We start from the raw sequence: 16,216 nt of genomic DNA on the forward strand, positions 1-16,216 counted from the left end.
AATAAATTATATGTATTCTACATGAATTTGAAACTTTGAAAGAGTTATCGTTCTTGATTAGGTTTATTTGGTTGATTGTAGTGATATTAATATATGATTTTCTAAAAAAAAAAGTGCAGATCTGAATGCAGAAATGATTATCGTTACGAGAAAGTATCGACTTAAAAAAGCATCGTTTGTTTGGTGGGTTTTTCTTCACCATGAATCACTTTACCATTGGCATTGTGTGAATTTTATGTGAACTGGTACTTAAAACATTATTTAAGTTATTTATTTTTTGTTTATATACGTAAATAAGAAATTATATTTACGCTGTTGTTAATGTTTCTATAAAAATAAGACATCGTCAGTGTTTTAATAACAATAAGAATGTATTCCCATTGCGAATATATTATAAGATTTGATAGTGCCAAATTGTATTTTTTTTCTTGAGAAATTGAATACTAGTAACAATTTGCAAAAAAAACAAGGATTTTTAAATGGTGGACTATTGTACTACTAGTCAGTGACTTCAATATACACTCGCTGTGCTAGTGTACGCAATGTTTATCTTGTTCTTTGATCGGTTGGAAAGGATTGTGACGTTATCAAGGTTAGTTGTAGCAAAAATTACTAAATACAGAAGACATAGAAAATATTTCTCTCAGTTTGTAAATATATATTTATACGAATGATTTTCCTGAAACATCCTATTAGTACATTGTTTTGTTGTCGAACGGCATACAAAAATTAAGAAATCAGATTTTTTTTAAAGATTTGATCTTGATTATTAACTGATAAATATGAAGATGAATTGAATCAATACCCGTGGTGTTTATTATCACTTTAATTTGATAATCGTTTCTACATTCAGATCTGCACTTTTTAGAAAATCATATATTCATATAAAGGTTTGATTTGTTTTGTGTAGTTTCTATTTCTTAAAAAAGGGATAGTTGAAAATGTATAAAACAATTAAAATTGTCTCTGTCATAGAGGTTAGTTAAAAAACTACTTTCTTCCTCTACTTCGAGATAAAATTACAGATAAGAAACAGCCTTATTATGTTGCGCGTAAAAGATCATATTGTATTGTATTTTGGAGGGGGAGAATAAATTAAACATCGGAAAAAACTTGATTTAATTAATGTAAATGTTTTATTCACAATGACTAGAACAATTTACTCAACAATGTCGATTATGTAAACGTGTTCACTCTGTGTAAAATGAATACATGTAACAGGAAAACAATCATTTAGGTAGTCGTGGAACTTTTTGCCTGATATACAAAATATGAAAGTAGTGATAAGATATATGTATCTGCCTTACATTGTGAAAAATAATAACATCTACAATTTAGTGAAACATCTTTGAAAATAAATTAACTGTTCCTTATTTCCATTCAACAAATTTACACTACATCATGCAACTGTGCACATTCTGTTTTTGCTTGTCGATTTTGTAAGTGCCATTTAACAATATTGATCAAAAGTTTAAATTGATTATCACCAAATGTGTTTGGTTGAATAAATGAAATACCAAATGAACTTATGAACCAAATATTAATATTAACTGGTTTAAGCGGTCCGTATTTGTATTGATACATTGCAGGCAGAACAATATAGTCCACAATTGTCCCACTTTTCGTGTGAACCCGAGAGTTCTCATCTTGACCAGTTGCATCAAACACATAATGTAGAGGTGGATCAGTTAATGCACTTAACCAGCAAAGTTCCATGCAACCCTCCACATAAGGCTGTACTTCTTCATTTACATTCTTGTTTGTACTCCTAAATTTCTGAAATGAATGAGCTTATAAATTGAATAAAAAGAATCATTTTAACTTAATCCCTACCAGATCAATTCAAACAAAATAACTGACAAAATCATATTCCAGATGGTAATTTAGACTGCTTAATACAAACAAGGAAAATAACAAGATTGCAACAAATCAAAGATGTGAGTGTGAACACACTGCCGAGGTTTGGAAATTGCTATGCGTTCTAAATTTGTTTTACTCATGATAGTATATACAATGTTGAAGTCATTATTACAAGAAGAGGTTGTCTCTGGAAGTATAAGCAAGCGGACCATTATTAAAACGAGGAACATTTAACTCGTGACAAAGACTTAAAAACGAAACCGAACACACACGATAAACAACACAACCAAACTAAACGAATGCATTTAAAAAGTAAAGAATACATAAAAAACCTGGACTAAATGATAATATAATAGAATCAGTTGCACCGACAAGATTTTTTTTCTATTAATTCAAGTTGAGTTTCTGATGCGATGACTTTAGCCTTATGGCCGAAGTCGTTTTCCAGTAGCTTTCATATAAGAATATAAGAACGCATTACAAATCTACAGGCTTAGGCAAACCGTAAAAGTTGCGATATAGAAATTCCAAACGCAATGGTTACAAAAATGTCTCATATAATGGAAAATTAAAAATTTAAAATGAGTCGTCGCATTATGACTAGGTCGCATTAAAAACAAGATAATAACTCAATATGTTCTTAAAATTGGTCGAAACGAAAACGTAAGCTATGTAGAGTGTAAGTTTGTCTAACCTGATTCAGGATTTGAATCATCGATTTTGCGAGTTGTATTCTCGCATCTTTGAATCCATTTATGCATTCTGGTGGTGGTTCAAAAGATTCACCATCCTGTAAAACGAATACATAAAAAAGCTTACAAATTTAAATCTGGTTGGTGGCTCTAGAGAAATATGTCAAAAAAGCTTTCATAGATTATCAAATCTATAGTCCAAAAGTAGTACATGAAGTAGCGTCGCTGCATTATATTGTAACTTTGAACTCTGTTTTCTGTATCCTTTTACACTTCTAAGACAAACGATCAGTTCGTCTCCAATCGACCATATATTATGTGCCGACATTGTCGTGTCCATTTGTTTGTTCTAAGCACGATTCATTATTTTTTTTCTGAGCATGATTCATTATTTTACAATTTTGCCTGATTCTTAGAACTATTAAACAAAAGAATGTGCGGTCGTCGTTCGGGAATTAACACCACCAAATTCCCGACAGTTTATCAACACTTTAATCAACAAGATCATTCAATCCTCTCTATGAAAGTTCGTATTTTAAATTACTATCCTACGAACAGTCCCGTTCTAAGTAAAAACTATCGTAGGGAAAGAGAGGAGTACTGGATACGCAGACCAGGTACTGCAATACCTTACGGATGCATTGGCAACATCAAAAGTATAGGAAACCTTTCAAGCCAATATAACAATAGCATAAATGTGATGAATTTATTTGACAAAAATCCAAGACGGGAAAGGAGTCATGGCCATCGCCACTGTACGTCACCGAAGTTACATGATGTCTCCATCGATGGTCTCCACCTTTCATACAAAAACCTTTTGGACTTCATCTATACCTCTCACTTTACTACACTCCCTTTACAAAACAAGTCTTGACACTCCTGTTTCTGACCCCACCTCATCATTATACAGACTTGTTGCCATCATTTTGGATATTGGTTATCACAGACTCTTTAAACCAATTTGTGTGAAAAATCAAGATAAGAAAAACTATCATTTCTTCCACTACCGTTTGTCAACAAAGGTATAGATGCAATTAATTTGGCTAACATCCTCCATCACAAACACGTTACCAACAAAATTCCCCCATATTTCAAAGACAAATCCATACCAATTATTTCATATTCCTATACTTCACCTATTGCATCCAAAATTTTCAATTATAAAAGGCTATTGCAGAACCTCGAGATTGAGAGACTTCAAGGCTAAACCACCTGACTGTTCTTGCAAAAATATTCAAATATGGTCCTTCTGGTCACGTCGCTACAGGAGATTTAGCCGTCATCGAAAACGAATCTCTGCGTAATATCCTTTCTATTGGTCCCAAGTACCGTGAACCACGCTCCATAAATTGGAATTATAACTTTAAAGTTCTTATGGATGCCGTCGAGGACTATGCAAGAAAATGGATGAAACAACAAGAAGAAGAAGACATTGATTCTCTGTCAAAGTAGTTAAAGGCCGTGGGGTCTTTAATTTTGAAACAAATGAAAGTTTTAAGTAGGTCAATGAGTGCCAAAGCTACATCGGTTTTACAAAGACCCAGATGTAGCAAAAACATAGTCTACTATACTTGACAAAGCCTCAAACAACATTGTTTTTGTCTGCAAAACCTTTTACATCCAATGTTTATTATCAGAGGTAGACGAGGAAAATAATAGCAGTGATAAGACCTATACTGCTACCACACACTCCAAAGAAGAGATTGTGGAAAACCATAAATCTGTGCTATCCTCTTTTGGTCTCTCTGCCAAAGACGATGATTGTGATTTACCGTCTATGTACTGAATTCCTAAACTCCACAAGAATAGATACAAACAACGTTTCATAGCTGGATCTGCAAAATGTACCACCAAACCTCTTTCAAAATTTTTAACTTCTATACTCACAACTGTCAAACAGAGTCTATAGTCCGACCACAATACTTCTTACTCGCGTAGTGGTATTAATTCAATGTGGATCTTAAAAAATTCGAAAGATCTTTTGCAGACAACCAGTTCAAGACTATTATCTGAATATAATAGCATTAAAACCTATGACTTTTCAACACTCTATACTTCTATTCCCCATACTCAGTTAAAATCCCGACTTAAAAACATTATACATCGTTGTTTTTCCCAAAAAAGATGGTACACCGAGATACAAATATATAGTTCTTGGTAGAGATTACTCATACTTTGTAAGAAATAATTCCAAATCATTTCCAAATATACAGAGGAAAATGCTGGAATTTTTATTCGACAACATATTTGTCCAATGTGGTGGACGTGTTTTTCAACAAAAAACAAATTGTGCTCCTTCACTTGCTGACCTTTTCCTTCACTCTTATGGGGCTGACTTTATAGCTGATCTGATCCGAAAGAATTTGAGATAAAGGATACTACAGACACTGTGAAGTCAGCCTCATATCTTGACCTACACTTAGAAATGGATGGCAAAGTAAAACTATTGACCAAACTTTACGACAAACGTGATGACTTTTCATTAAAAATTGTCAACTTCACTTTCATCTGTGGCAACATCCCTTCAGCACCTGCGTATGGAGTGTTCATATCACAACTCATACGTTATGCCAGAGCTTGCCGAAATTACGCAAACTTTTTGTATCGCGCCAGAGCTCTAACAAATACGCTTCTGGAAAAGGATTATGTTGCTACAAGATTGATGTCATCACTACAGAAGTTTAATGGTCTCGTGGATCGTTATGGTGTATCCGTCTGCACCATGAAAACTGATTTATTCAACGAGTCATAGTTTTTCTTTCCTCGTTTGTCTACCTCGGACTTGACTATTTATGAGCAACTCGGCAGGTGTTTCTAGAAAAGCAGAGGACGCTTATCCTACTGGTGCACCTGGTCCATGCTCCCAGTTTTTAGTGGAGTCATAGTTGCTCATTTGCTTTTGTTACTTTGTATGTATGATTTTAGTTACTATATGTTCTTTGTTGTGTTTGTCTGTTTTCCATATCTGGTCTTTGTCCCTGGATGACATTCTTTTGATTACCGCTATAACCCTTGATTATTCTTACAGATTCCACTAATTTTTATTTCAAAACATCTCTCGATCTTAAACCTTTTCTTATATTAAGATATCATAAATTGAAATTTTAAAACCCTTACCGTAGATGATTCCATTTGAATCATGAATGCCTTTTCAAGATGTTCTACATGTTTTTCGGCATTGTCCTTACAAAATTTCCATACAGCCTAAAAAATATTTAATTCATTAAGCTCGATTTAAACGAAATATTTGAAGGTTTTAAGTTTGTCTGCTTTATGGGTTACACACCACCAATTCAACCAAAGAGCATTTGGAACGCACGCAAATATAGTCCTACACAGAAACTAACTCCTGTTCCTCATAGTACTGTTTAAAGAAATTCTCGTTTTATTTCAAAAATCAAAACTGGTTCTGAAAGGAAAAACATTTCTGTACATTTTATAAGTGCATCTTTCTTCTTATGCTGTAAAGCTTAATCTCCACAATGATTCCTAAAAATGCCCCCATCTTTTGAAAACAATGGCAAATTAAAATTATGGTAAAATCCAGAGAAGCCATTGAATATTGTGAAAATAGCACTGAAGCTTATGGATAGTGCAATTAATGTTTTAAGCCTTATACTTTACTCTCTTAGTCTCAGTTCATATCAGCTCCTCTCATAACTCTGACATCCTGTTATTTTCTACCTTTGGTTTATTATGAAGTGGTCTATTTGTTTGTTTGATTGTTTGTTTTGTTTTGTTTTGTTTGTTATGTTTGTTTTTTTTTTGTTGTTTGTTTGATTTTTTTTTTTTTTTTTTTTTTTGGTTACTCTATCAGGTGATTTCCATTTTATTTTATGGATATTTTTATGAGCGCTTTTGCAAAATACCAATTCGTTTCCTTACACAAATCTCCATCGGTCTTAATCCATTTTCAATCATCTATCCAATCCCATGCTTTCCAATTATTTTCTATCTGTTCTGGTTGTTCTGTCCGATATTAGCATTCGTGTCTCATATGTCTATTTTAATAACGCTCTTTCGGGTGTTGTAAAACTTGCCAAGGACAGGAAAATGAGACTAAAAGAGTAAAGTATAACGTAGACAAACGTACAAACCTTCATATCCGAAAAAAGAAATGAGGAATATATTTGCTACATTGTATAGCGAGAACTAAGAACTACATATTGATAAAGAATGAACAGTTGAACGGGATATAATCAGAGATACATGTGAATAAGTCCTAGGAAAGAAAACCAACAAAATGAAAGAATGGATATTTGATGCTAGCTGGCAGAGGGTTGAAGAAAGGCGTAATTTAAAGAAATAGCAACGTAAAGACAGGGGCACAAAAGAACGAGGCACATGCAGGAAGGATAAACGAGAACATGTTAATGAAGTTGCTACGGAAGCGGAAACAACCGTATACATGTGTGATATAAAAACACTTCACAACATCACGAAAGCCTTAAGTAGACGCACAACATCAGACTAATGAAAAGGTACTTACCGAAAAGAGGGAATGGACACTTCAAAAGGTGTATTAAACAGGCCAGAACCAGACCAAACAGCATCACACAATTCAGTTATGTACCAATAAATGCATCAGACACATTTGTATTTTTTGTGGCCAACGAAAATTACCAAAGGGCGACGACTGGGGCGTACCAAACAACAGACGGCAAAAAAATGGAATATGAACGTTTGACGTATAATTTTGTATGTGCAGATTTTTGTTAGAGAAATAGTAACAACTAATATTACCTCAAACATATTGAGAAAATATGTGGCAATTTTGTTTTCGCTACCGATGTTTGCCGACTTTTCGAACGCGTCGGTCCATTTACAATCATATAGGTCATAGAACATTTCAGTCAATCTGGTTGGACTGTATGGGTCGTAGGTTCCAACAAAATCATTCGAATCTTCAGCTTCTGAAAACTGTTTAACTCCGACAGTTAGTTTATTTGGAATGACTGGGAGCATTCAACAAAGTCACTCGTGTTTTCAGCTTCATCAATGGGCCTGCTAAAGAATAACTATTCATTATGTAACAGTACATGTATATAATCTTCTTTATAATTGATACAGCAAAGGCATACATACCTGACATGATGAGATTAAATTTCATCATATATTTTGAACTAAGTATAGCTGTTTTGAGTATCCGATAAAGCATTTGCTGTTTCATGATAATGACAGGCATTGTGACGTAACAATCTTCATCGCACCCACTTTATCGCATACCAGATTTTGCCGTACCACCACCCCCTCCTTTTATCACTCCCCTTATCGGATTCGGATTTCTCTAACGTTATCTCGGGAATTTTCCGAATAGCAAACCGTAATGGTGTGAAAAAAAAAGATATAACAGTCAATCAAAAGCAGATATACAACAGTTTTAATTCAAATTCAAATTCAAATCGAAATACAAGTCTACTTGAGCATCAAAGCTTTACCAAAGGAATAGTTTTCAAAAATTACTAATTCTTTCCTGTTCAAATATATGATATATCGTATCGTACATAGAAAATCTGTATGACATGCCGCATCACCCTCGACCAATATCTGCCCTGATTTCTGATATCTGGCTGATATTGGTATTTCGGGGTGATACAGTATGTGATACGATTTTTGTCATATATTCATATATTATTCTCTATGTGTTCTCTTTTGATCAGGCTGTATCAATCTCCTAAGCAGACCTATATTCTATTCTATTCCAGAATTACTATGTAGCACTCCGGCAGCTTACAGGATGTGGAATAATTCACAAGGCTTGAACACTACTGAGTACAAATCCAAGAATCTATTTTCGTCTATTTCCGTCGTAATTTACTAATTTGCATAGAAAGATGGGATAAATACTGAGTGTGGCAGAGGTGTAGAACTTTGCAATAGCTTACGTACTGTGCTATGACCAACTGAACACATCGCACTACTTTTTCCGAACATTAGAGTCAACAGAGTTTAAAATATTAATTCCGTTTATTTATCGACAAATGTTTTTCGATATTGGCAAATGTTACACGAATGTAATAAATATATATCTGGATAATCCGATGTCAACTCGATTCAACATTTATATGGGAGTAATATACCTTGTACAAGAACATTAAATATATTCCAGATAAATAACAGCTTCTTCCAACAAGGAAACAATATCTTACAAAATAATTATATGTACAATAAATGAAAAAGGTAGCTAATGTTCTTGTTTTCTTTTATAATAATTGTATAAGCAATCCCTAATTAAATGATTAGTTATATTAACGAAATCTAAATGAATTTCACATGTACATATGATTTCAAAGATAAAGTAATTCATGATATAATTCAACTTAGACCGTAATATCTAGTAAAATTAGACCGTAATACCTAGTAAAAGTAGACCGTAATACCTAGTAATATTAGACGGTAATACCTAGTAAAGAATGTATAACTTTCCAGTTAGCTTCAATTTAAGCATCGACCAATGTATTTGAAATAGTTCACATTTTCAGCACACCATTTACCACATAAGGGGCCAAATCACAAAAAGCCCCTTTAAAGTTTAAAGAATAATTTCTTGCAGTAAATATACTAAATTTCTTACTAAAGGTATAGCAAATATTCATAAAGAGTAATCAAGGGAACCCAGGATATAGCGGTAATCAAAAGAATGTAATCCAGGGACAAAGACCAGACATGGAAAACAGGCATACACAACAAAGAACACAATGTAACTAAAATCATACATACAAAGTAACAAAAGTAAATGAGCAACTCGGACTCCACTTAAAACTGGGAACATGGACCAGGTGCACCAGTAGGGTAAGTGTCATCTGCTAGAAACGCCCGCCGAGTTGCTTATAAAAAGTCAAGTCCGGGGTAGACAAACGAAGAAAGGAAAACCAAGACCGTTGAAAAAATCATTTTCATGGCGCAGACGGATACACCATAACGATCCACGAGTCCAAGATGACGACCATAAAACTTCAATCTTGTAGCAAGATAACCCTTTTCTAGAAGCCTATTTGTTAGAGTTCTAGCGCGATACAAAAAGTCTTTGTAGTTTCGGCAAGCTATGGCATAACGTATGAGTTGTGATATGAACACTCCGTACGCAGGCGCTGAAGGAATGTTGCCACAAACGAAAGGAAAGTTTACAATTCTGAATGAGAAGCATCACGTTTGTCGTAAAGTTTGGTCAATAGTTTTCCTTTACCATCTATTTCTAAGTGTAGGTCAAGATATGAGATCAGCTATAAAGTCAGCCTCATAAGAGTGAACAAATAGGTAAACAAGTTAAGGAGCACAATTTGTTCCCATTAGAATGCCGACCGTTTGTTGAAAAACACGCCCACCACACTGGACAAATATGTTGACGATTAAAAATTCCAGCACTCTGCAAACATCTTCCTTCGTACACCTGGAAGATGACTTGGAATTATCCCTAACAAAGTATGAGGAATCTCTATCAATTCGAAGAAGAATACATCTGCATCCATGTGCACCATCCCTTCTGGAAAAACAACTATGTATATTGTCCACAAGTCGGACTCCAACTGAGCATGGGGAACACAAGCACACTGTGCTGAAAAATCATAGGTCTTAATGCTATTATATTCAGATAAAACGTTGAACCTTATAAGCAAGAATATTATAACACTGCTGCAAGGCAGTGGGCTCCTCTTATAAATGTATACATATAAGTTGAAATTTTAGAAAACCTTGTAAATGTGTGTACCCATATATTGCTTAAAGATTTGTTCAGTAAAGTCTTTATGTTATTCTGAAAATTATAACTAAATGATAAACATTTCATCTGTGACATTTACTATCGAGGTTTGTCGTTGAATATGGTTCAAATCCAAGAGCGTGATCAGACGACAATCATGGAGGGGATTCGTGGTAAAAATAAACGTTTGTACATAATGCAATTTCGATCATACAACACTCATATTCCAAAGTCAATTTAACAAAAAAGAAAATAATAATATCGCATTAGGTAGGATAAAACTACAAAACAAAAACGGATATTATGTTAATGTATTTGTTGATATTCGAACTTAACAGTGTTAATTTTATATTTTAAAGTTGCCTTTTTACCATGACACTGTCCGGATCGAATTTAGTTTCTATTCGATATATGATCCGACTATGCATCACTTTCATATGTGTAACTCCAAGTACGTCCGACCGCCTTTCTGTAGTTTCCAGATATTTATCAAATAAATCGATTTTTTTCCAAATTTAGTAATATGAAATACAAATTATGTTCCATGTAAAATCCCATTTGTATAACTTTTGAGTAATGTTTCCTCTCCTTTTTTCCAGATGATGAAGTGGGACTTTTTCTCTGACAAATTGGTACAATTGTTTTGTACTATACAAAATGCAAATCTAATTAATTGTTCAGCACAATCACAATATTAGTTCTCCAGTTATGTTAGTTGTTATTTACTTTTGCCATAACCCCATTTGATGATTTCCAGAAAAAAATACTGAAAATAGCCTGAAGGATTTTTTTCATTCGTTCTTGAAGTTCATAGATTTATCCACCACCCCGCAGCTTCCACCGTGGTGTGATATAATTTCGTATCCCATTCAATGGCGTACATTTATCTTTTGTCTCCATGTTAACCAGAAAACAATTTGAGAATTATCTACACTAATGCAGATGTTTGTAGAATTCGTAGTACTGAGATAAATAATATTAAATTTCTGAAATCTATTTCTTTAAGTCCGACCTGTCTTTTAGTAATAGTAATATTTTAAAAATTCATGCTGTATAAATATTAATATTCACTATTTATGTATATACTTGTATTTACCCACGAGTGTCAGAACCAAACAACTTGTCAAGCCAGTGATGGATCCATGGGGGTGTCCCGCCCCCCTCCCCATAAAAATTGCAATTTTTAAAAAATTGTTCAAGATACCCTCAGAATGCAGGATTTGAGGTTTAATATTTCAGTTTTTTGGGGGGGCATGCCCCCAAACCCCCTAGCAAATTCGGATCCCGTCAAGAAATTATTTTTGAGCCCCCTTACCTAAAACTCTGAATCCGCCACTGCAAGCACTTGATTATTTTCTAAATTTCGAGATCTTCTTGTTAAAGACTTGAAAAGTTTGCGGACGTATTAATTTGAACCCGCGCGCCTGTAATGCACTTTATCAAAAATACAATAAAAGTACATCATCTTTCATTATTTCTATACCTACCTCTCTGCTTTCAAATCTGTTATTTCACCCTGTAGGTGTTCAATATCTAATCTAAGAACTTCAATTATGTTGCCTCTCGAGTTATGGAAAGAGTGCGGACAGCTTTATCGTGTGATTCCTCCAATTTTCTCTTTTACTTCTTTAGTACTTTATACTTGTCAAATAACTTAGAATAATCACTTCGCAACTGTGCAGTGTATTTTTCGTTGTTTCGAAGAAGCCTATCAGAAAAAAATATGTAAATGACTGGTATTTTCGGATTAATTCTTTGATTGTGTACAGAAAAGTTTAAGTTAAGTCTTTTTTTTTCTATTTTGTTTGTTTGTTATAGTTGTATTTTTAATTCAGGCCAAAATAATTTGTTGTTTGTTGGTTATTGGATATAGCATTGCGTTTATCGATCAGTATGGACAGATTATCGAAGATAACTGTTTACTTCTAGTCGTCCTTACCCGAACTTTTTAGATACCTTTATCAGTTGTCTCAACTTTTACTTCTAAGTTTTTCATTGTATTTTGAGGCAACGATCAAAAATACGGCGTTTGTGAAAAAACTTACCCGTGTAGTTAAGCGTTTTCTGATCTTAATGACTGCATTTGGTGAATAAGTTCCGCTGCTGTATACCTGAAATTATACTATGGAGCACTTGTAGAAGTTCCGATGGAAAACGGCGATGAGAAAACATTCTAACCCGTATCAAAGGTCCCTCCGTGACCATTTTGAAAATAAATAATCCCATTCTTACCCAATGTTTATATGACTTATAGCTTACCTCTCTTTGAACTAAATGTGTGGTTATTTTACAATCCTGGTTGTGTGTGTCAATTTTCCTTGTCTAATCGTTATTCTCTGATTACAGAGATGATTTTAAAAGCATTCGAACCCACCTTCCTATCTGAAAAAAAAACCGTTACAAAATAGTATTATGGCGTAGTTTATTATTCCGGAATTTCTTTGAATCATTTTTAATCGGGCAACAATTGTGTCGCAATATAGTTTAACATATTTATTCCGCAATGTAGTAACACATATTTTCCTATGTTCTTAAAAACAATATGAAAAACATGTTTTCATACGTTTTAAATATTTCAGACACGCATGAAACACATATATTTAGGTCTCAAGAAGTGTGTTTACATGGTAAACTTCATTTTGAAAAGAAAAAAGCTTTCTTTCAAGAAGGTAGACCAAGGATAAGGGAATACTTTTTGAAATCAGTGATATGTTTGTATTATATTCAATTTCACCAAGCCTATCAAGCTTTCATTTGAAAGAATGAAATCTGTCCAAGTTACTATGATGCTTACATGAGATTGATGTAAATTGCTGAATACAAACGTTCCGATGATTTGTAGGAGTTATGTCCCTTACCCTTGGTCTACCTCCTTAATTTCATGAAGTATGTTTACTGATGTTTTTCATATGCAGAATAAATGTAGTTACATTGAAACCTAACTAAATTAACCGAACCTTGAAAACAAATCCGCAAACTTGTCTAAATTGGACCTTTAAAAGTCCTTTACTAGTATATCATTTAAATGTAGTTTTAACCTTGGTAAACCGAACGCCTGTACAAGCAGAACCAATCTAAAGTCCGAACGAGGTTTTGTAAAAATGGACAGGTTTCACTGTATTTCAACCATATCCATAAGTTCCCATATCATTAAAAAAAAACATTCAAAAACATAAAATATGTTGCATTAATTTTTCTGTATAGAAGAAGCAGTAGAATGAGTAGTGGTAGTGGCGGTGCAGAGGTGTATTTAGATTTTTTACGACGCAGTCGGTATTGTTTCGTGTATTACCCTTTGGCATTAAAGGCGGTCATCTATGGAAACTCAAGTCACCTTATCGCAATTCTGCTTCTCGATTGGCTAAATACTTAATAACTTATTCGCGTTGGGAAAAAAAATGCGTGTCATGTGTCATTTTCTTGGATGGAATGTAGAAAATTTTAAGTAAATAGAACAAAATTTTACTGCGTAGGTTCTCTTTTTTTTAAGATAGTACTTGTTTTTTGTGTCTGTTGAAGCCTAATATGGTTGGCATGCAGGTTCTGTGTGTTCAAAAATCCGTATCCCCACCCCTTACCCTGACTGCTGGTCCCAAGGATATTTGCTTTGATAGACCCGCCATTGGTCCCAGACCTCATTTGTTTCTGTTTAGAGCTAAAATCAGTCGGACACTGTTTACCACTGTCTATTTGTTTAAGAATAATTCTTGCGCCAAAGGCGCTCCCAAACATATTTCAAGAAAACTGTTGGGCCTTTTTAAAAAATATTGTCTTATATTCAGGAAATACTTTAAAACAACGAAGAGGGTGCCGCATTCGGTACACCGAGCCTCGACCCGCTTTGGTATTAAAATTTAAGTGTATTTATTTGCAGTTTCAATTTGAAATGTAACGCAACGACTGGTAAGCTAAAGTGTGTTATTTTCACCAATATATCATTTTGAATGTTCAATAATTAACATGCAATATTTTCTTTTAGAATTTTCTTTGCTTATACTCATTTGTTTTTACTGTTCTTAAGCATTCAAGTGTCTCTGTCCTTTAAAAACATGTAAAAATGCTTTTAAATTGGCTGGTGATTTTACTTCCTCAATAATTTGCTCTTCGAACCGAAACCAGTTTTAAATGGTCATATCACGCAATTAGATCGACAGTTTTGGAGAACTTGAAAGAGACTTTGTGTCCCATATGATAGTTTTAACAGCGATGTCAATGGTAAAAACAGGTCTAGTTGAGTCACTACACTCCATCTGTCTGTCCGTCCGTTACTTTTGTGGGATATCAACTTTGGATGGGTAAATTTAATATATTTATATACTTTGTTAGTTTGTTTTAACGTTGTTTTTTATTTATTTTTTTTTTTTTTGCGTTTTACTGTGTAGTTTTCACACAGAAGTATTTTCAATGTGCAAGTAGTGGTTGATTTGATGTAACATATTAAAAGCCTCTTATAAGGGGGAGATAATTGGCGGGAAAATAATCCATATGTAATGAGAACTTTAGTTTTAACTAGATATCAAAAGAAAAATCGATGACCCCAGTTTTCTAATAATGTATTCCTTACACAATTTTTCAGATATTCTGTAAGCCTATTTTATTTATGATATGGGTAATCCTTACATATCTATATAAAATTATGTAAAGAGTCATAAAGGTTCCATCAATGACCTATGTTTTTATCGTTATTATTACTAAAATGTAGCAATGGCGATGTGTACGATGTTAATTGTTGTCATTGTTTTTGGTAACGCGTCAAATTTGGCATTATATATATATATATATATATATATATATATATATATATATATATATATATATATATATATATATATATATATATATATAGGCGTTTTGTTGTTTTTTTTAGTTATGATATATTTAGGCGTTTGGGGTTTTTTTCAGTTATGATAGCAAACTGTAAATAAATTACAAATACTTTCGAATAATTTAATTTAAGAAGTAACACGCTTTCTCGTTGAATATTTTTTGTCCATTATCTCAAAGACCAAATTTTACGATGTGACTGCATCGTCATCAACCTTTTACAATGCCTTACTAGTTAAATTTTTATACATAAATTAAATTATAAGCTAAGGAATGATTCTTCTTTTGAAATAACCTCACCCGTGCTGCACTATTGAAAATAACCTGCTAAGCAGGTTATCTAGTGTGCACCACGTGATTGAGGTTATAATTTTTCATAGACCCAAAAAATATAACAGTCATGCTTTGATTTTTTTAACAGTTTAGTTTCATAATCAGCGCCAGTTCGTTCGAGTATGGTACCAACACCGTACGCACCGTCAGTACGTTCATTCAAAGTCATCATTGGGAAAAAATAGGAAAAACCATATATAGGCAATTAAACAAAATAGTAGGTATCATGTTGTACCTTAATTATTTGTAAAAAAAACTACATAAATTGGAGGTCTGAGCTAATGGATGAAAGTGGTCTCATCGTAAAAACTGTCTGCTATATCGGTAGTTGGACTCAATGATTCGCACGGCGTCTGTAGTTGATATTTATTCTCTGTATATTTGTCACCATTAAAATCGCGTAAGACTTGGTAATCGACAAAAAAAACTCCACAATGTTTATCTCTATCATCTTGACCTGTAATGTCAAGCTGGGGTTTCATGAAAAACTTTTGAAATAGAACAGACGGAATTTAACAGTATCTACCTTCCCACTGCATAGATGACTAGTCCTTTAACAATTTTACATTATTCAAAATGTAAATGTATCTTTCTGATAACACGAAGTCGTACAGCTCTCCCGCAATGTTAGTAGATTTGGTAGAGGGACAGTGACCTACTTTTAAAGATATATTTGTTCTTGCTTTTTCTTATTTAAGTTTAAAGAGCGGAACTTTCCGCGAGTGAATGTCTTAATCAATGGCGGATCCAGGGGGTGCCAGGGGTTGGCACTAAGGTTGAAACGATTCATCGGATATCGATGTATCAT

General features: G+C 33.6%; 1 protein-coding gene across 5 annotated transcripts; it reads right to left on the reverse strand.

The window, feature by feature from the left end:
• Positions 1 to 1,106: 1,106 nt before the first annotated feature.
• LOC148605264 (uncharacterized) lies at positions 1,107 to 14,355 on the reverse strand. 5 transcript variants are annotated; one of them, XR_015915811.1, is made up of 4 exons: positions 12,297 to 14,355; positions 11,739 to 11,959; positions 2,555 to 2,650; positions 1,107 to 1,776 (listed from the first exon to the last, which is right to left on the reverse strand). XR_015915811.1 is itself a non-coding variant. In XM_088548096.1 (4 exons), exons 3-4 carry the CDS (start codon positions 7,515 to 7,517, stop codon positions 1,390 to 1,392), a joined length of 609 nt encoding a protein of 202 aa, XP_088404222.1. In that variant the 5' UTR covers positions 7,518 to 7,556; positions 11,739 to 11,959; positions 12,297 to 14,355; the 3' UTR covers positions 1,107 to 1,389. The 5 variants fall into 5 exon arrangements, 2 of the variants coding, with proteins under 2 accessions (XP_088404222.1, XP_088404223.1); XM_088548096.1 differs by lacking the exon at positions 2,555 to 2,650 and adding an exon at positions 7,296 to 7,556; XR_015915812.1 differs by lacking the exon at positions 2,555 to 2,650.
• Positions 14,356 to 16,216: the final 1,861 nt, after the last annotated feature.

Source organism: Perna viridis, chromosome 10, assembly GCF_037379345.1.
Source record: "Perna viridis isolate PV_CMFRI_1.1 ecotype Kerala chromosome 10, ASM3737934v1, whole genome shotgun sequence".
Taxonomy (NCBI): domain Eukaryota; kingdom Metazoa; phylum Mollusca; class Bivalvia; order Mytilida; family Mytilidae; genus Perna; species Perna viridis.

Bases quoted from the DNA above. Each gene is read 5' to 3' on its own strand.
- LOC148605264 (XM_088548096.1), bottom strand. From the start codon at position 7,517: ATGCTCCCAGTCATTCCAAATAAACTAACTGTCGGAGTTAAACAGTTT. The intron at 1,777-7,295 runs GTAATATTAGTT...CATTCATTTCAG, and splicing joins ATTTTCTCAATATGTTTGAG to AAATTTAGGAGTACAAACAA.